Source organism: Nanorana parkeri, unplaced genomic scaffold, assembly GCF_000935625.1.
Source record: "Nanorana parkeri isolate BGI_ZX_2015 unplaced genomic scaffold, ASM93562v1 scaffold1992, whole genome shotgun sequence".
In the NCBI taxonomy this organism is placed as follows: Eukaryota; Metazoa; Chordata; class Amphibia; order Anura; family Dicroglossidae; genus Nanorana; species Nanorana parkeri.
Genome location: NW_017308260.1, coordinates 47,966 through 69,570, shown reverse-complemented (window position 1 = coordinate 69,570; position 21,605 = coordinate 47,966). Strand labels below are relative to the sequence as shown.

Here is a 21,605-nt window from a genome sequence, read left to right as displayed (position 1 = left end):
ATAGTGTGTTGTTCACCGTGGGCCCCATACATGCTGCATCTTTCAAGGTGGTTCACCCTTATATGTGTGTGCGGGGGAAGAAGGTAACCCTAATATTTATTTCTGCCTGTGACCTCGTGGGAGATTTTCCATTGCTTCCTGTTATTAGAAAGCCTATTCAAGAAATGGGGGGGGGGGGATAGGAAGACACAAATAAGATTTTCAGAGGCTCTTACCCTTCCCCACTCTAAAGCTGGCCATACACCTTACAACCATTGTATAATTTTTTTTTTTTGTCCAGACATCTCACCCTTGTTCAGTTTTCTTACAACTAGCCCATCATGCACAGACCAATGTAGTTTGCAATTAAGGGTCATCAGCACCACGAACTGGCTGATTTTCTTCGATCAAAGGACAGACTTTTGTTTGAGCGTGTGCCGTTTGCAACATCATTAACCTGTCAATTTTCGTCCAACTAGACAAATGTTTTCTAGCCTGCTAGAAAGACGAAAATCTGCCAGTTGTACAGTAATTGAGGTTGTACACTCCCCATCAACTGGCAGATTTTTGGATCAAAATGCAATCACAGACAAAAATCTCCAGATAATTGTAAGGTGTGTGGGCACCTCAAGGCTCCATTCACATATAGCGTTTACCTTTCCCACGCGGGAGACCGTGCAGCAACACAAACACTAAAATCTTTCATCCGCAGATTCCACACGTTTGTGGCTATTTATATAGCCGCTAGGGATGTCCAGATACCAGTGCCGATGCTTGGCATTTTCATAAGAACTACCAGGGTTGCAGCTGGGACCGGGCTCTGGCACTCCACCACTGTCCTGAAATCATTAGTCTGTATTGTTTTAGAAAAACTGTCACATGACAATAAACAAAAATGTATCAGTACTTGTGTCTGTGAGTACTTGGACAATTATCAGTACTCGTAAAAATGGTATCGGTGCATCACTTGTATATATATTTATTTTTAAAAAATAATGCATTAAAACAGGAATGTACAAATCCCAGGAGCTCTGCGTGCTCCTTAAAAATGACAGCTGCCTCCTAACGTTTGAATTTTTCTCTAGTGTAGTCTTGGACCTGGAAAAGTATCTGTACTTGTACCGAGTACGGTACTTGGTATCTGAACATCCCTAATAGCCGCGAACGTGTGGAATCCGTCAAGAAGTCGCGCTTGTACTAATTTACAGGCTGCATAGTTTTGTACTGCACGGCTGCCGCAAATGTCTGAACAATGTACATTTAGAGAGCATTGTTTTTTCTGGTTAGAGTGATTCTGCGTGTATATGGCCAGCCGAATACATGCGAACAACCGCTCCAGTGTGAATGGAGCCTACAAATGTGTTTTTTTTGGCTGTGTCTCCATTGGCAAGACGTCCTATCCTGATGATGACCTTATACTAATATTTTTCTTCGTTCAACCTGCAGGCTGAACAAAGAAATATTACAGATTCCTCAGTCAACGCCTACGAGCATTGATCAAGAAATCTCCCGCTGTTTGCATTGTATTCTGACAAGCTGCTGGCCATGGTCAGAGTACCGAACAGGGTCGGTCGACTCTCCAATGACCTGCCGCCTCTGTTCAGGTACTCTGACAGTAGCATTCCTTGAAAAATTGGGGGTTGATAGTGACTCCCTATGCAGAGTGGACTTCTATGTAGCCATGTATTTGGAACTGTCATCACCGTTTAAAGGTTTCACTAGTTGAATGATACCCTGATATTCAGAGCTGAAAATGTTTCCATCACTAAAATGCCAACTTATCTGTATTTTAATTTTTTTACTTTTTTCTAGACATTCATGGATTTGGACAGAAAACGACACATTCTCCTTCCCGAAGAGCTGGCATTGCTGAAATCAAACTTCAGATTTCTTCAATATTCCTATTTTGTGTGCGTGTTTTTATTTAAAAAAAAAATTACTTTATGGGACTGAGGGTACAAAACAATTTCTTAAAAGCATGCCTTATATAGCCTTCAAGGCGAATATTGAGCTGGCAATGCATGCATGATTTTATTTTTGTATATTTTTGGTCTGTATTTCTGTATGTTCTCAGCTCCGCTGGGCAGGGTTTACCAAATCCCTACTGTAATAAGGCTTAATGCGTACTATAGCTGCTATGTGACCAATCAAAAAGCCTTTTTTTTTTTTGTTAAACCTAGATGAGAAAGTAGGAGGTCAGTTGAAGCCCTATCTTAATGATCCAGATTTTTTATTTTATTATTATTTTAATAGGGATTCTGTCTGTTAAAGAAGCACGATTCCACTACAGCTATTTTAATAACGTATGATACAAGCCGCCACTTGGAAATTGTGTGAAGCAACTTTTTCTTTTTTATATTGTCTATAAACTGCTTTTTTTTCTTGTACTGGAGTATAATACTTTTATTTCTTAAAATATCCAGTACCTTGCACAAAAAAAGTATGGCTGGACAAAATGCTCTAGAAAAGGGCTTAAATATCTGCTGTGTAGCTGCAACAGACAGTGAAATCTTGAACTTGATAGAATAACTGACTGCTCCAGTGTAATGAGGTAAACCAGTTGTCTTGTTGGTGCATATAAATGAAATGCCCAGTACTTTAGACCATTATTAAACACAATATATATAGGTGGGATGCTTTATAAGTGAACATTGGTTCAATCATGTATATTAAATCCTTTTGCACTGTTATGTCCAAAATGTACATTCTAGCAGGCAGAATTTTTATAAGTTATAATATATATATTTTTTTCTTTTGTTTTGAGGGGGGTTTGTGTTAATTTGGGTTATTTAAACATTTTACATTGTTCTTTATAGCATGGTTCTATTCTATGCAACTAGATGTAAATGTGTCAGTATATCAGAGCTGTAATATCTTCTACTGGGCAAAAGGGGTGGGGGAATGTTCTAGTTGCATGAACCCATGGATTGTGCAATTGAAGTGTAATGTGTGTGGCAAAAAATTTAACATATAAAGTGACTAAAACAAGAGTTTTGTACCTGTGCGCTATATTTTGCTCCGGTTAGTTCTTTGAGAGTTTGTGTAGTTCATTTTCCACAGCCTCAACAAATGCTGGGAAGTGCTGGTCCAGCAGACACAGCTTGATAATCTGACCAAGATCTGCTGTACTAAACGAAAGGTTCTGATGAGTAGCACCCAGACAGGCCATGTTTCCTTTCAGAAGAGACTGCAAACACAGACCGCTTTAATTATGACACTCTGTATGCTATGCTCATATAATTAATTTAGCAGAATAATAAGAGAAATCTTTCCAGGCAAGCAATATATTTGATGTAACTCGGGCCACAAAAGGTCACATCAAAAGTAACCATCTACGATGTGAGGACCTGCATAACCAATATCTTCATATTATGTTATTGTTAGATTTTATTTCAGATTTTAAAAAAAACATTCCCCACTGTGTGTATTCAGCCTAAGGTACATATTTTACTTTTTTTCTAATCTTTTGGGCAGTACGCAGGTAAATACCTTTTCCATCCACAGCTCCACTGAAAAAATATCTGCAATAAAGTCCAAATATTTGGTATTATTTAGTAGTGGCGTAACAAATGATCCAAAAAAAAGTATGCTGCCTTCTGATAAAAATCAGCCTCCCCTGTGAGCATAGCATAATCAACCATGCGCTACAAAGGGACTCTCTTCTCGAAAAGGAGAGGTACTGGAAATTTGAATGGAGAAGAATTTTTTGGAAGGTGGTGAAAACTGGCAGGGTAAGAGGAAAAAGTGTATGAAGCAGCAGCAGAAGCACAGCAGAAAGAGAGTAGAGGTTTGAGGCGTGAAGCTGCCACCTAGTATCCATGTCTGACCTACGTATGTGTATCTTCATTAGTAGAAATTAGTTCCTAGAAATATGAAGCTTTCCTTTCTCGGAATTTCGAAGGAGGACAATGTCGCTAACACTTTGATAAAGACGGCAGAACCATCAAATTGATAGATATCTCCAAGACAAGACCTAGAGAAAAATTCAAGAATTAGGAGGCAGCTGTCATTTGTAAGGAGTGCACGCAGCCCCTGGGATTTGTACATCTCTGTTTTAATGTATGATTTTTTTTTTAAATAAATATATATAAAGGGATGCACCAATACTAGTTTTGCGAGTACAAGTACTGATACATTTTTGTTTATTGTCATGTGACAGTCTTGCTAAAACAAAGACTAATGATTTCAGGACAGTGGTGGAGAGCCAGAGCCAGGTCTCAGCTGCAACCTCTGCAAGCCTGGTAGTTCTCATGAAAATGCCAAGTATCGGCACTGGTATCTGAAAAGTATCGGTGCGTCCCAACAGTTCCCTGGCTCTAAGCAAGGTGACACTAGTTGGAGCCTTTGACCTGCTTTTCACCTGACAGGCAACTTGGAAGCTTTAAGTCCTTTGACAAACAGCTTAACTTTTTGATTAATTACTCATTGAGGGCAGTGTGTTTGACTAGCAGGATGCTTGGTGGTCCAGATGATATTAAGAGATTTGTTCTTGCTGTGTGAAGATACAGATTTTTATAGTGTAAACATTCACTTCAGTATCCAATTATGGGCAGATGAAATAAGCAAGAATTTGCTTTTCACTTAATTGGATAATTGAAGTAAATGTTTACACAATTTATTGTGTTAATATTCTCCACCCCTTTATTAAATCAGCTTCTATGTATGCACAAGACCTCGGTTATTTCTGGATATGCATTTACCTGTGCAACCTGAGTTATTCCAATCTTCTGATACGGAAAACTTTGGATTGATTCTCTGGTAGCCTCATTCTAAAACACAATTATAGAACACAATTAGTGTACATTAATATTAGCAATGTTGACTTGGAATACATTCTCTTCTTTATCATTCTTTCACACCTGGTCTCCCAAATAACACTGGAGCTTCTGAAAGCAACTGTCACAATTTTCCAGGGCTTTCTCCTTGTATTCCCCTTTGAATTGAATTCGAAACATGCGTGACTCCTCCTAAATGTAAACAAAGTATACACTGAATTAAAGGCATAGCTGGATTTCAAAGGTATAGTTTTAATGGAATATGAGAACTGTCACCAGAAAATGCACAAAGCAAACATTCCCAGCATTGATTTCAAATTGAAAATTTACTTGTGAAGAGCAGTGGCATATCCGCAATTGTGTGAACCCCCATTCATGAAGACCTTTTGGGGGTACGCACATCCAAAATGAGTGAAGCAGAGGGGGGGGGTTCTTGTTTTGATAGATGAAGCCTGGTGGGTGAGTCTTGGCCCATGACCTCACTGGTTGGTTACGTGATCCAGGTCTTCTGCGTGCCTCTCCCTGGGAGTGCCTGGTGGCCCTCAGCCAGCTGCATGTTGCGGCGGCTGTCTCGGGCTCCATGTTGGTCCATAGGTGCACCGGTAGGTGCTGCCTATGGACCATACAAGGGATATGTCAGCGAGGCAGTCCATCAATGTTTTTTTTTCTGGGGGGGGGGAGGAGTCATCTCTGCACCCAAAGGAATTTTGGGCAATTTGCCACCAGTGAGGGATGCCAGATGGGGCTCTCCTAGCGTTCACACTCAACAACAACCTGGGCAGGCTTGTCTCCTGGTCCAGGGATGCTCCAGTGACCGCATATGATCAGATCACTCTGATCTACATCTTTCTTTCCTTGAAGATCCTTCATCTGCTTCACAGAAGCAAGGCAGAGGTCATGCCAGTTTTGACGGTTTGGCTGCTGAAGCAGAAGTTTCCTTTTTGGAAGTGCTCCGTGGGACGTGTTCTGGTCTTCTGTCTCATCTTTTGTCTTTCCAGCAAACTTCCTTTTGAACCTGATGAATATTTGTCTGGGGGATCTTACATGCAAGGTGGTCTTCCTTGTTGCCATTACCTCCTCTAGAAAGGTTTTGGAGTTGACAGCACTATCATGCAAAGAACCATTCTTCACAAGGATATGCTTGCTCTCAGGCTAAGAGATTTTTTTTTTTTTAAAGCCTAAACTAGTAAATATCTTTTCACCTTAATCTGTAAATTATCCTTTTTTTCCCCTTTTATCCTGCTCCTAGGGCAGTTTCCCTCCCCTGACTGATTAGATGTGGTTCAGGCTATCTCAGTTTATCTCATTGCTACAGCTTCTTTCAGGCAAGCCATTTGCCCCATTGTCTTTCCTGACAGACCTTGCAGTGGGCTCCCTGCATCTCATTCCACCATATCTGGATTTGACAGGTCATTGTGCATGCCTATTCACAAGGAGACGTAACAGGAAAGAAAGGAGAACAGAGAACAGGTCTCTTTCCTTTCCTGTTATGGCATGTTCCACGGGATCTGCCAGTGCCTCTTGGGCTTTTCAGCAGCAGGCCTCTGATCCTCTGGTACCTCGCCTGCTGTTCATAAGTTTACTAAGTTTTACCAGGTGGATGTTCAGCACTCTGCTGATGCTGCAAGGTGTTATAGGCTGCTGCCTGAGTTGGCGTTTGCCCTTTTTGTGGGCGGCGGTTGTTTGCTGTTGCTTACCCCTCAGTTGTATCACTTTGGTACTTCCCAGTCATCCCTGACCTTGCCTGTCTCCTGTACGGTACAGTCAGGAAAATAGGATTTTTCACTTGCCAGTAGATCTGTTTGTTTGGACTATGGTACAGAACACAAGACCCCCACTTATGTGTCCTCTACTGTGTGCTAAAAAACTTAAGATTTGTGGAAAGGGTCCTTGCCGCTCTGGCCTGTGTCCAATCACCTGATGATCTCTGCATATTGGTCATCTCTGAATCTGCCTGTGTGTTGTACTGTACTCCAATAAACAGATTTTACTGGCAAGTCAAAAATCACATTAGTCAGACACATACCAGATAGATTTAGTTGTATAATACTTTTAAACTTTCATGTTGGTAAAACTGATCAGTTCAGTGAGGATATTCAGATAACGCTCTAAAATAAAATCCTAACATCTAAAAATGAGAACTCCACAAAATAGTCTTAAAGGAAACTTCATAGGTGTGTGATTTGAAAATGTCCTTCAGGTTCCCATCATTTCATTGATAATTTCACAGCATGCTTTTCCAAATGATGTAATCCTGCAACTTGCTCTGCCTTGGATGCCAGAAAATTATGAGTGATCGTTTGCACAGGCAAGATAAGTGCTCGCAGCTCTTCCACAGCAACCTCCTTAGGGTAATTGTATTGTAAAATAAAGCCATTAGAAATATTATTAGAATGATCATTTGTTGAATAATAGTGGCTGTGTCAACACAAATTGCACAGGCATGGTCTTCTGTTACTCAGAATCGGCTTGTATGTGCAACCGCCACTGAAGCAAGTGTTTGAAGACAGGTGACCACAGTATGGAAAAAAGAAACATGACAGCTGTTTATGACACCCACCATGCTTCATCAAACTAAATGTCAGCCAATTTGAGTATATAACTGCGTTCAGCACAAATGTAGACACTGAGTGACCTTGTGTGTATCATCATTGTGAAGAATTTAGGAAACCTATCTAAGAATCACTTTAACAAGCAGCATTTCTTCTGATGAACTGTTAGTGGTGCTACTGAGACGAAAAAAAACCCATCAAAGATTGTCCTACTCTATGCTAACTTGAATGTACAATAAATACAATCTATTCCATATAAATACGTATGAAAGCTACTCCTACATTTTTTTTTTCTGATGTAATCTGTCAAATTTGTGAAATGTGAGGATCTACCTGGCCAGACATAATTTGAGTGAATTGTTTAAGTAGGCCCTCGTATTCCATAGTTGTTAGTACATTTTACCTGAAAAGTCATATTTTTTTTTTTCTATTTATATTTTTCCTGTAGGGACATTAGTAGATTGGGGGATAGGGATATGTTCAATGCTAAAGATTTAGAGTCATTGGTGTGGAGACACCTTATGCGTTTTTTATAATGTTTTTTAACTAGTAGAGAGCGTCTGTACACTTTCCGTGAGAACGGTGCAAGATGAAGGAGAAAGACTGATGGAGTAAATGGTAGGTCCAATCCCGTTTTTACCCAGATTAGGTCAGCTATCTTTATCCAGAAAGGTTGGATCAGGGGGCAGTCCCAAAAAATATGTTTGAGGGTTCCTGCGGCTCCACTACACCTCACTTGTTCTGCCTGATGAAGGGGATCCTGTGTGACCCCGAAACGTTGCAATAAGTGTATTGTTGCATGATGCGTCAATAAAAGACGTTTTTCTACTTTGGAGTGCCGGTGTCCATAACTCTTTATACTTTGCCTGGATGGTGGCCATCCGTCGACTACTGATGCACCCAACCCATTCATCAAGGATTTAGCGGTAAGGAGTGCAATGGGTACACCGACTATCCACTACACCTCCAGCACATGGGTGAGGAGTCCGGGAACATGCGGTGGAGAACCGGCGGGACCCTGTACCACCTAGCCTGTAACCCGCCTCTTGATATCTATTGGCAATAGACGATTTGGTGGCAAAATAGTACATTCGTTCGATCTGTGAGGGAGTAAACTCCATCTCCAGATCCGTCGCACATTGTCTGATAAAGTAAGGCAGTTGATCACTCAGCTGGGCTCGCAAGCAGCTGACCTTTTGCCTGGATGGTGGCCATCCGTCGACTACTGATGCACCCAACCCATTCATCAAGGATTTAGCGGTAAGGAGTGCAATGGGTACACCGACTATCCACTACACCTCCAGCACATGGGTGAGGAGTCCGGGAACATGCGGTGGAGAACCGGCGGGACCCTGTACCACCTAGCCTGTAACCCGCCTCTTGATATCTATTGGCAATAGACGATTTGGTGGCAAAATAGTACATTCGTTCGATCTGTGAGGGAGTAAACTCCATCTCCAGATCCGTCGCACATTGTCTGATAAAGTAAGGCAGTTGATCACTCAGCTGGGCTCGCAAGCAGCTGACCAGTAGGGACAGAGTATGTCTGGTCGGTGTGGCTTGTAGGCATAAATCCTCGAACTCCGTCAGTGATCGGTGCATAGGGCTCTGCTCTTTAACCGAGCGCAGGTAATGACCGATTTGTAGAGCTTGCCAGGGACTGAGGTTAGGCTCTGTCGTACGCTGAATTTGGGAGTTCGACATCCAGCCCCCAGCAGTTCTGAAGTGTACAGCTCTGGTGCAGTTCCCTGTCGTCAGTGTAGTTCGCAAGGTGCCCATAAGGCCCAGAGTGAAATGGGGATTACCCACAATCGGAAGCATGGGTGAGGGCGTCGGAGAGAGGGCCGAGGAAGCAAATATGCCACTGGTCGTTCTCACCGCAGCTCTCACCAGCGGATTCGTCCACCGTGACACCGACAAAGCAGGACGTATCCATGGGATGCCCCACAATGGGAAGGGACAGTTTTCCTGCTCCAATGCCACCCACAGCTTGTGTTGTGCATTACAGCACCAGTCCACCACTACCGCCAACATGGCCGCTTTGTAGTAGATGTATGGATCTGGGAAGCGCATGCCACCCTCTGCTCCGGACCTGGACAGTAGCTGGTGTCGAATCCGAGCCCTTTTGTTAGCCCACACGAAGGCTAGGAAAGTTGATCTCATTTGCTTAAGATAAGCCAAGGAGAGCGATATCGGGAGAGTCTGGAGTAAATACAACAACCGGGGCAAGACCGTCATCTTCAAGATATTGTTGCGTCCGTAAATCTGCGGTGATGCGACGTTGGAGGGGAAGAAAGTCCAGAGCGAAAACTCTCAGATCATATGGCAGCAAAAACCCTAAATATTTGATATGGGAGTCCGCCCATTTAAAGGCAAAGGACGCTTTAAGATAATGTATGCGGGACTCAGGTATGGACACATTTAGGGCCTCTGATTTAGAGAAGTTGATTTTGAAGTCGGCCAATTTCCCGTAGACCGTCAAGGCCGAGAGGAGGTTGGGAAGCGAGACTTCCGGGTGGGTAACATAAAACAGGAGATCATCCGCGTACGCTGCGGTTTTGTGATGTCTAGAGCCTGCCTCCAGTCCCGCTATGTCCGGGGATGCTTGTATCGTCCGTATGAGCGGTTCAAGGGTGAGCAGAAAGATAAGGAGGGAGAGGGGACACCCCTGACGCGTCCCGTTCGAGATAGATAACGGGGCAGAGAGAGCTTCGTTTACCCTGACCACCGCTTATGGGTGTGAATATAGTGCCCCTATCCATGTATGCATATGGGTCCCCAGTTCTACATAAGATAGAGTTTCTCGTATGAAGGACCAATTCACACGGTCAAAGGCCTTCTCTGCGTCTATGGACAATAAGAGAAGGTTTTGAGCGGGCTTGAGCCAGGTGTAAAAGATTCAAGGTGCGAATGGTGTTGTCCCTAGCTTCCCGGCCCGGGACAAAACCTACTTGATCTGGTCCAATGAGTGTGTCCATAAACGGAAGACGTCTGGAGGCCAAGATTCTAGTGAAAATGTTTAGGTCCACATTGAGCAGCGAAATAGGACGATAACTGGCACAACTAGTGGGATCTTTACCTTCCTTGGGGATTACCGTAATTTGGGCTCTTAGGGTGTCTCTAGGGAGGGTAGGACATTTCAGGATTGAGTTAAAGGCGTGTAGGAAATGTGGCCCTAGCACTCCCCCGAAACGCTTGAAGTAGTTCAGCGTAAACCCGTCAGGGCCGGGGGCCTTACCAGGTGTCCTAGACTTAAGGGCCGCTTCAAGCTCCTACTGTAATAGGTCTCTCTAATAGGGAACTATCGGACTCTGACAAGCGTCCCATACCGGATTCCCTCAAATACTTCTGGATCATCTGTGTTTGGGCTTCAGGATGCCCACTACTCCCTTCTGATTGTAAGTTATACAATTTCTTATAGAAGGCATGGAACTGGGCTGCCATATGGGCCGATTCCGAAACGAGTGTCCCCGCAGGTGACCGGAGCGATGGTATATATGTGCGGGCACGCACTTCGCGCAGGGCATTAGCTAGCATTCTACCCGGTTTGTTACTGAATTCATAGAACGATCTCCACGCCCTCGCCAGTTGGGCCTTTACCCTATCCATCAGGAGTGCCCCCAGCTCGGATCTGGTTTGAGCCAGAGCTATCTCGGTCTCCTCATTGAGGGCTGTTTTTTGACGTAAGTCTAGCTCTCGAAGCCGGGCATATAGCTCCTCTATTAGTTTGGTCCGTTGGCATTTGCGGTGGGCACCCATGCGAATGAGAACCCCCCGGATAACACATTTATGTGCCTCCCACAGAGAAAGGGGATTCTGCGTGGGGCATACATTTTCAGAGAAAAAGCAATGAAGAGCTGTCCACAACTGTGCTTCCAGCCCAGGATCCTGAAGGATGGCTTCATTAAGCCTCCAGGTAACAGGTGGTTTGGAATCGGGTCCTACTTTAAGGTCCATATGTATAGGCGAATGATCCGAATGCACCGTGGTGCCAATTGAGATAGAAGATACCCGCGCCAGGAGCACATGAGGAATCAGAAAGTAGTCGATCCGCAAATACGATTTATGGGGGGCGGAAAAGTAGGTATAATCTCGCTCAACTGGGTGACGAATGCGCCAAGGGTCCACCAGTTGGTGGGGGGGATCCCTGCCGGCATCTGCGCCATATGCAGAGGCGTGACATAAGTACAGCGCCAGGTATCGGGGCAGGGGACCGCCGCGGGCCAACGTGCAAAAAGAGTTATACAATTCCACAGGGGATCCAATAGGCATTAGAAAAATGGGTCTCAGGATTCCGGGTGCGCAATGTTTGTACATATACATATATACTTTCTTTTACAAATAAATATTTAGTAAATAAAAGACAAAAGAGCACTAGGCTTTCTAAAGCAATCACACAGCTCTAGGTTATCTGCTTTGAGACATAGCTGTCTCCCATGGAACCATGGGAAGGAGCCCTCCAAGAAATAAACAAGGAATAAATCTGACACATTTATTTGTTTAAGATTTTCGGCTCTATCATTTTCTTTTTAAACAAAGATAGAGAAAAACATAATAGGAACACAAAGCTCCACTTGTTGGCTCAAATAGAGAATGCAGAATATTTATATCCAATATTACATATTAAACTGACGTAAAACTATATTTTCGTTCTTAGGCCTAACCATAATAAAAGAGTATGTTAAAAGCCACTATAACATTGCCTTTAAGAGCATCAGGCAACAACACAGAATGGGGGTTCTAAAGTCATAAAATTATAATTGGCAACTTTGGAAGTGTTTTAGGAATATTTCTGTAGACTGGACACCAAAGAACAGTTTGGGAAAAATATAGTTAGTTCCAAAGCTGTTTTTCAACACTGAATCAAAGTCTTCGATTAAGTTATAACACCCTTCTTCATACCACAGGCATTAATTAAAAGCCTGCTCCATGTCAGTACCACCTCAATTAATCAAGCAGGAATTCTATTGTATGTGATAAGGGCTTTTAAGTAATGTTTACCCAACAAAAAAGAGAGAGTGCTCAGATAAGACATTCTTGTTACTGTTTTTAGTATCCAAGGAATGGCACAACCTAGTCCTTACAGCCAGATCAAATTCTACCACTGCTTTAGTTTCTAACTCTGAAAAAAAAAAGTTTACTACACTAGCAAAATAAGAGCCACAAAAGATGTTGATAAAGAGAACTTCCGTTAGGCCAAAAAAAACAAAATTATATGTACGGTATGGTGCACTTAGTGTTTTCTTAACTGTAAGCTGCACCAATACCTGCAATGAATGTTGCAAATTGCTTTGTAGCTGTTGAAAAATGAGTACCTTTAATCAAATAAAGTGGAAGGGATCAGGGAAGCAAAGGCACTGCAACACTTAGATTGTGTCCAAAAGAGTCGGAAACTTAGTCAAAAGTGGGGGTACTATTTGTTCAGAAGGATCGGATGGTAGACCGAGGGATGGAGGTACGCCAGCAAGTGGAAGAGGCCGTAGGTTTATGGGAGGGACTACCTGATGTGAAGAGACAGGATCGCAGAACTGCTCAGAACCCAAACCTGCGACTGCAAGGTGGGGGTTTGAAGAGAGCCAAGAAAGACTAAAAGTGGGAGGGCATCCTCAGGGGCAGTTACCCCAACACGCTAAACACCCTTGATGGAGGAGAAGGATGAACTCCTTGCCTGATGACAAGGGAGGTAACGGTTCACAAGGTTTGAGCCTTCTTAGGGATGGCTTAAGCTGGGCGAGGCCTAATCTGGGAGTTAGGTCCTTTCAGAAGGTGTTAACTACAAGGATCGATAAAGTTGGTTCTCTTTACAGGTCTGCTATTCCATAATGGTGCTGTTAGGAGAGGGTACTAGTCTGAACACAAATGCCAATGCTCTGAGAACCAGTAGCTGTGCCTAAGCAACACTAAGGATCCAAGTCCTTATCCAAGTAGGGTATGGCTAGAAGTGGTCCTGATTAGCCATGTAGGTCAGGGAGTCCCTCTAGAGAGGAGGGATTCTGAGGGCTACCACAAGAGGCTGTTCATGTCCCAGGGACAGGGGGCCTTCTTAAGCAAGGGAGTGGCGACATATATGTGGCATAGCACCAGAACTCAAGTTACCGTAAGGCATGGAGCAAGGGGTTTTGGGGTGGGAAGAATGCAGACAGACTGGAAAAAAAGTGCAGACTCCTGTGCAGCAGCACAGGGAAGATAATAAGGGCAATAGAGGCAGTGGATAGTGGGCAGTGAAAGCTAGCAAAGCTAATAGGGGGACTCTGCAGCTAAGTGCCGGAGAGAGAACCTACCCAAGAACGCACGAGGATGCAAATTCACTTATAGAAGTGAGGGTGCACCTTCATGCAGAAGGCTTTTCAGAGGGGTTAGCTGGCCACTGAGTTCAAGCCCTATGGACTAAATGGGAGTCTAGTTTAGAGGGCCTAAGGGACACCTGCTGCAGAAGTAGAAGGGTGATATTCAGACAACCTCTCCCTAGACCTCCTATGTAGGGGCAGGAGCATGCTCTGGCCTCTCAAGACATAACTGATCACGGGGCCCAGTGCAGGGCCAAAGAGACAACATCCCTCAAAGGTCAACAGAATCAAGATGCTCTTCATCAGCATCTTAGGATCACAATGGAAGCATAAGGCACCAGACTTTTGTTCCACCCGTTGTCTGAAACGGGTCCACCCCAGCTGTCCCTGTAGGCTGGCAGTGGTAACGGTCTTGAGACCAGTTCCACAAGGTGCTTGCAAGCACGAGCAGCAGTGGCAGCATATCATGGTGAAACTAGCAGTGGCGGGAAATATAAAAGGCCTCACAAAGAGAATGTTCAGAGACGGGAGAAAGTGCTTTATGGCTAACTTTTGCCAGTTAGCCGGAGGTTATACCGGAGACTGGCTTATGTTTTTTTTTGTTTGCCAGTGCACAATCCTACTCTAGTCAGCAATATAACCTGACTGTATCTGAACTGCTGTATCACTTAATGGATGAGAAAGCAATCAAGTATTCAGTGATGTCATAAGCACAACCGCACAGTATGTGCATGTTTTTTATATTGAGAAAAATGATACCCACATATACAGTGATATTTTTACACCCATAGTTTGTGTACAAACGTTGCAAAACAATGTTGCAAAACTTCACATAGGCATCTAATAGTAAATATGCACTGATGCATCTCTGAAATAGCAAATATGTCAACAAGACTATGCCACACAGTAACTATGGTGATGCATAGAAAGTAACATTAACAAGGTAGCACACGTACCTTTCCAATCCACTGGTGGCTCTACCTTCGGTGCTGCAAGAATTTAAAATATTTGGGGGTCTATCCAATTACTGGGTAAATGTGCAAAAATGCGAACTTCTAGATGTATCCCTCTCCCCTGCGGAACGGGACAGCCTCCGGGACTCACTGCCCTTTCGAGTGCGGTCGGATCACATTACCTGCCTAGGAGTTAAGGTTCCAGCCACTTTGTCGGACTTGTACTCACTTAATTACGCTCCACTGTTGCAATCCGTGGAGGACACTCTTACCTCCTGGATGAACTTACACCATACCTGGTTTGGCAGAATCGCATTGTTCAAGATGCACCTGCTACCTCGATGCCTCTATTTGTTCCAAACCCTCCCTATAAGTCTCCCGATCCGATTCTTTAAACGCATCCGCTCGGCGAGAGGAATAAGAAACCCAGACTGCGATACACTATCTTGATAAAGAAGGAACATGGGGGCGCCGCCCTCCCGGACTTAGAGACGTATTACAGGGCCACTCATCTATCCCATTTAGCAGCCTGGTTTGACTCCAGCGACCCTGCGTTATGGGTCACCCTGGAACGCGACCTTTCCCCGGTACCGTTATTCACACTTCCATGGTTAACGACTGCTCTTCAACCGCGAAGCTCGGATCTTCCCTTTTTCCCGCCCTTAGTGTTACGAGTATGGAACACCACGATGCCCAGATATAACTTATCTACGTCTCGGGGCCCCATGACCCCGATCCTTGCCAACCCGGATTTCCCGGCAGGGTGTGGAGTTCCCACCTTTTTGTGCTGGAAGGTCTCTGAACCTTGTTATGTATCTCATTGCCTGTCGGGAACGGCCCTGCAGCCACTAGCATCACTGTCTGGCCCCAACCCGCTTCCGCGATCTTCATGGCTGGCCTACTTTCAACTCCGACATTTTGTGGACGCATTGTCTGTCGAGCGCTCTCTACAGGCCTCTCACTTTTTGTGAGGACCTGTGCGCCTCTAGTCTGCCAATCCAACGCCCAGTTTCGCTACTTTACCAAGCTTTAATCACTGCGCACAGCGGAGATTCTCTATACTTCTTTTCCGCTTGGGAACAAGAGTTGGGAATCGTCCTCTCGGAGGATGACTGTCACAAATGTCTATGCTTTACACACAAACTCTGTAAGTCAACTTATGCACAAGAACGGAACTTTAAACTGTTGACCCAATGGTATAGGTCCCCGGTCAGAATGCACCAATCTCCTCCATGTACCTGGACAACTGCTGGAGATGCCAGGCTGGACCTGGCACGTTGGCCCATGTGTGGTGGAGTTGCCCTCTGCTTCTGCCCTTTTGGCGAGTTATCTCACATGTCTATTCCAGAGTTACTTCCATTGATCTGCACATTACGCCGGAGATGGCTCTATTATCGGTCTTTCTGGGCTCTATCTCTAAGGTGAAGAAATCACTGCTTAGATTCTTTATCATTGCTGCCAGAGCCTTAATCTTCTGTGCAATGCCTTGGTCACCTTGTCTACGGGTCCACCGGTTGCCTGTTCCTCTGATATGACACGCCCTCGACAGCGAGGAGTTGGTCTTAGCCTAACATGGTGGCGATCTTTACATTGTGCCTAGCTCAGGAATTTCATCATTGCCTACACCATGAGTGCCTTCTATGCTCTAAGGCCCGGACATAATATATATAATTTATGAGACCACGGTTTATGTGCTGTATGTACGTCCTTTGTTTCTGTTTATTGTATCCATGTTATTTTGTCTTTGTACAAAACTCAATAAAAATGTATTCCTGAAAAAAAAAAAAAACAAGGTAGCACACAATAGCATATAATACAAGTGCAAAATAAGGCCCCAATTATGAATCTAAACTTACCACTGTGATAATCAAATTAGACCATGTCATTGGGGCTTCATATTTCATTTGCCTATATGATGTGTGTTACAATAGTGCTGATATTGTTAATGTACTGTTTGTTCTGCATCACCATAGTTACTATATAGTGTATATTGTTGTTATGTTTTCTATTTTTGGAGACACATAACCTGTTTTTTCTATTGGTGCCTGGATGATGTTTTGTAACTTCATCTTTTTATTTTTTTCATTGATAATTGTCACCTTATATTTGCATATTTGTTTTCTCAATATACAAACACTTATAAGATTCATATATGTGTGGATGTGCTAAGCAAAATACTAAAGAGAGTGTCAAAGGGTTTAATGTCTTGTTTCCTCTGTGCACATGCACCATATCATCATATTCAAACTAGTCAGTGCAAAAGCCGATTTACTCTAGTGACTTTTGAATTCTTGCAAAAAATCAGACAGGTTCTGAATGCTGTATGGTGATAGTGGGGCATAATTATGGTGCATTAAACTGTAAGCTTTTTTAGAGGCAGCAACTTACATGAATTGTTCAAAAATTGTTCAAAAACTATGGCTGCAGATGGCAGCTGGTTACACATGCACAATCTGACAAACTAACAATCTTTCTAATTAACAAACCTGCAAGTTCACCCAATGTGGTTTGGAGATGTTCTGTTTCTAATGTTGTTTTATGCAAAACACATACCTTCTAAAACCCAGTCTGTATGGACAGTATGGCCACTTGCTGACTTAACAAGATCTGAAAGCAGTTTAACTTGCCATGAAGACACAGAAGTAGAATTTACTGTAGTTTTACTTAAGCTTAGTACATTATGAGGATATAGGGCTTAGTCTTTTGAAGTTTCAAAAGACAAAGACTTTCTAAGCCTGACTCTGCAAAGGAGGAAATATGAAACTAATGAAGCAGCATAGTGAGGCTGTGGTTGTCTAGACTTAGGCTGTACCAACTTGTAGCAAAACAGGAAGGCGAAACAAGAGAACACACCAAATGCACACATCAATCAAACAACTTGCTTTGCCAGAAATTTGTCAGAGATTCAAGCACTAAAGAATGGCTGCCAAGTAAAGATTTTTAGTAAATGTGCAGTGAACGTTACATTTGCCAGGTTGAAAATATGGTGATCACTACATTGAACACTAATGATACTGGTAACTTTTGCTTGATCCTTGTATTTACTGCAATGTAAATGTTACTAGTAAATGCTGGTGAGTCCAGATCGACAAATGTACCTGGATTCACCAGAGTATTTTAAAAACTCCTGTGGAATCACTGAAAGACTTTAATTTTACTAAATAAGTACATTTCTTATTCATATAGTCATTTGATTGTACATAGTTGTAACCAGTTGTTTCATTAACAGGTGTGGATTAACACACTAGTCAGCTGTTCAAGCTACTGCAAGTACTATAGGTGATTTTAAAGGCAAAGCCTTCAAACAGGACGTAGGGTAAAGCATGGCTGTGCCATTTTTTTGTGCAGTGCATTTCTCTAATGAGCAATCTTATCATCTTTCTATATCAGTGCTATAGGAAGCAATGCATATACCGACTTAGAGAATGAAAAAGAAGCATGCTGGGGAATTTCTCAGGCAGATGAGACTGGGACCAGGATCTACCTTTAGCACATAACATCTTTCATTATGGAACAATTCTAGCTGATTTTCAATGAGTTTTTCATTCTTCAAACAATTATGTTGGTTTCCCGCTAAGAAGCAAATGGAAATATGGATGTGGCTTTCCATTTCAAATACTTGTCCTAAAATATGTATAATGCAGGTGATTGCATTCAAAGTACTTTGTGCACTCATTATAAGCAAAACAGGTGTGAACATCATCTACTGTAGAAATCTTAGGTGTGATATCATCTCTGTTCCTGTGACTATGTGCCCAGGAAAGTCCTTATCCTTCAATCAAAATACAAAAGCTAAAATTAGGCAACTATGGTCACGAGAGGCAGTTTTTCCCCCAGATCCTTTTATATGTAGGGCTGTACAATTGTATTTAGAACTTAAGAGCTAAACCAATAAACAGAGTAACAAGGGTAAAGTGATATATTTCAACATATTTTGTATTTATAATATATTAAGGACTAAAAACAATATTTAAAATATTTTTGATTTTTACATATGAATATTACGTAGTCTGCTATCCAGCCAGTTAGTGGAGGTCTCAGTTCATTTTCACATTTCCTCTGCCTTTTTTGCTCCCTTCTTCTAAAAGTTCATTGTTTATAGCTCCAGCTGAAATCTTAAACTATGAATAACTCATCACAGTGACTCATCCCTCATCTGATAATGTGAGACTCAAGGCAAGAAGATACACCTGTGCTGTCTCTCTAGATGACTTATAGTGCTTTGGGAATCCTTTGTCAGCTATTAAATGTTTATTTGATAAACAAATTATGTGTGTATATATAAAACAGTGATATAAAGGGGTTGATTTACTAACCTTATAAACACGCCACAAACAAGTATACACCTCTGTAGTGTGTTCCCTCCCAGCATGATCTATTGGTGGAATCTAGACACCTTTGTAGTGTGTACACACCCAGCAGGTGTGTTGTGCAAAGCCCTGCATGAATTGCAAGGTGATGTTGTGTAAATTAGCTCTACGTTGTGTTGCTTGCGTTGATGAATACAGGAATGTAAATGCATGAGCTAACCATTTTTGTCTAAACTGTGAAGCAGCATTATATATACATAATGTGCATGATTTTTCCATATCTGGCATTAGTGGAAATATGCTTTTAGAGACGTGCATGCCGCTATTAGAGCGGTGTGTAGCCTATGGCGCATGCTACATGACGCGCACGTACGTAAATACATAAAAACGTGCCATAACGGCGTGAAAATGTGACACGTTGCTCGTGTTTGGTTGATAAATACGTTTTGTTGTGTAAAAATGCACATGCACCTGGTGCGTGCGTGTGTTTAGGTTAGTAAATCACCCCCAAAACATCAGTTAAATTTCCCTTTAGGTAGTTGAGGGGAATATGTTACTACTGACTACAACAGAACTGACCCAACAAAATTATTTCCCGAGGGTGTACCTTTAATGAAAGCCCAAACCTTTCAAATTGTTAAAGTGACTCTAAACTCCAGAATTAAATCTTAAAAATACATTCAAGTACTTTAACTGTTAACAAAAAAATATCTTTATTTGTGTATCACTCAGCTGTAGATCCTCAATTCATCTCTGAATTGGTGCTGACACTGTCCTTCCTTCTGGAGGGTGGCTACTTTTATTCCCCATGGTCCCTGTGTGTGTTGTAAAGTACCCACCGCTCCAAGCTCACTCCCGTGCCAGACTAAAATCTCAGTACTAATGAGTAAATTGAACGTAAGATTGTAGTCCATCACGGGAGGACAGCGTCAGCACCAATTCAGAGATGATTTGAGAATCTACAGCCGATTGATACACAAATAAAATACATTTTTGTTAATAGTTAAGGTACTTGAATACATTTTTATGATTTAATTCCTGAGTTTAGTGTCACTTCAAAGTATTAAACAGAACCTTTGATGCATTCAGGGCTTGTTCACACCATTTTCTGGTCCAGATCTGGAGCAGATCTGCAGACGCGGTGCATGCAGTGCGTTTTTGACGCGTTTTGACCGCGTTCCAGTTAAAAAGAAAAGTAGGGCTGTCAGTATGTTAGCTGCAGTGCGGTGCGTTTTCGACCCGTTCCTGCGTTTCCGGACCGGAGAAAATACGACATGCAGTATTTTTTCTGTCCGGAACGGACTGCGCTGGTGAGAACTGCAGCTCGTAAAACATATAGGTAACTTTGGGATGCATTTTGGGTGCAGGAGCGCACGGTTCTGGTCCGGACAGAATCTGGACATCGTCTGAATAAGCCCTCTGACATATCTGCCAAATAACTGTTCACTACATCTTATGGCCCAATCAAAGTTAATGGACAAAACACAGTGCAGTATCTTGTGGCACCTAGAAAGTTGAACACAGGGCACTTGTGTTTTAGCACACAGATGTGAACCATCTGTTCAACCTGGTGCGTTGCAATAGGGAGAATGCTGCATGTCCAGTTTATGTGAATTGTGATGTGTTGGCAGACTGTTAAAAATTAAAAAAAATGGTCTGCCTTAACATAACTTATGATAATGCCATGCTTTACCAATATGCACAAGTGTGAACAAACCCTTACTCCATTTAGCCTTCATATTTAGGCTAGGTTCACACCTAGGCGATTGAACTGCTGAGGTGTTTTCCTGTGATTGTCACGCATTTTTGTTTGCTTGATTTCGGGTCTCATAGACATTGTCGCCAATGTCTATGAGACCCAAACCGTGCGACAACTGCCCAAAAATAGCTCCTGCACCTTTTTGTGCAACAGGCAATTTCTACAGCGCAACAAATCGCAAAGGTGTGAACAGCTTCCATAGACTTGAATGCAAATCTCTGTTTTGGGCGATATCGCACATAAATCGCCTAGGTGTGACCCAGCCTTGTGGTTCTGGTTATAAAAAAAAATTGAGTAACTATCATCCAGCACAACTGCAACGACATTCGTTCTGTGCGTATTAACCAGCTGTTCTGAGAATGGGGCAAAATAGAATGTTCTATTTTCTCTAATATTATGGGTAGTAGTGAATTGAGAAAATACCTCATTAGGGCCACTAAATGGAGGTGAGGATCATAGTGAATAAATACATCTTAAAAACAAAAGAGATAAACGGTAAGAGTTCTAGAGAACGATGAGGAATGCGCAAATTAATGTAACTATTGCTACTATGAGAATCCCTGTAGTAGCAATGGTTATATTTCTTAAAAACTAACAACTCAAACGTTTTTCCATTTGGAAGGTCTCACATCCTCTATAATCCCATATAGGAAAGTCAACTCACTTTTTCTACTCACCTCTTTAACTGTTAAACATTGAATCCCCTTTTACCACCCATCTCATGTAGTAGCTAAATAAATACCAGGTGAGTGTTATAAGTGAGTGTCAAGCCTATCAATTTTAAACAATAAATTTACAATTTAAATAAGAACATAAATTATAATTAACTACCATCCATATTAGTCAATTAGGTATACAATATACTATTGTGAATTATGATAAAAGGGATGCAAACTAAACAGCTATAGTTATAACGATCGCATTAACCCAATATTCTTGGAAAATGCTATCAGCTTATAATCCTGTATTTCAAAGTTTTTATTAGTTTTC

At 42.4% G+C, this 21,605-nt stretch overlaps 2 protein-coding genes across 3 annotated transcripts in view; one reads left to right on the top strand and one right to left on the bottom strand.

Moving 5' to 3' along the window:
• The window catches only part of NPTN (neuroplastin), a 75,112-nt gene extending 73,207 nt beyond the window's left edge, over positions 1–1,905 (top strand). For both annotated transcript variants that reach the window (XM_018572301.1, XM_018572300.1), the window contains exon 9: positions 1,792–1,905. The gene's annotated coding sequence lies outside the window, so the exon portion shown is untranslated. The remainder of the gene's footprint in view (positions 1–1,791) is intronic.
• Positions 1,906–2,597: 692 nt separating this feature from the next.
• REC114 (REC114 meiotic recombination protein) overlaps positions 2,598–21,605 on the bottom strand; it is a gene marked incomplete at its 5' end in the record, with an annotated part of 56,155 nt that continues 37,147 nt past the window's right edge. The window contains 3 exons of the mRNA XM_018572297.1: positions 2,598–3,166; positions 4,680–4,748; positions 4,839–4,946. Coding sequence (XP_018427799.1) covers positions 3,002–3,166; positions 4,680–4,748; positions 4,839–4,946 — 342 coding nt within the window. The remainder of the gene's footprint in view (positions 3,167–4,679; positions 4,749–4,838; positions 4,947–21,605) is intronic.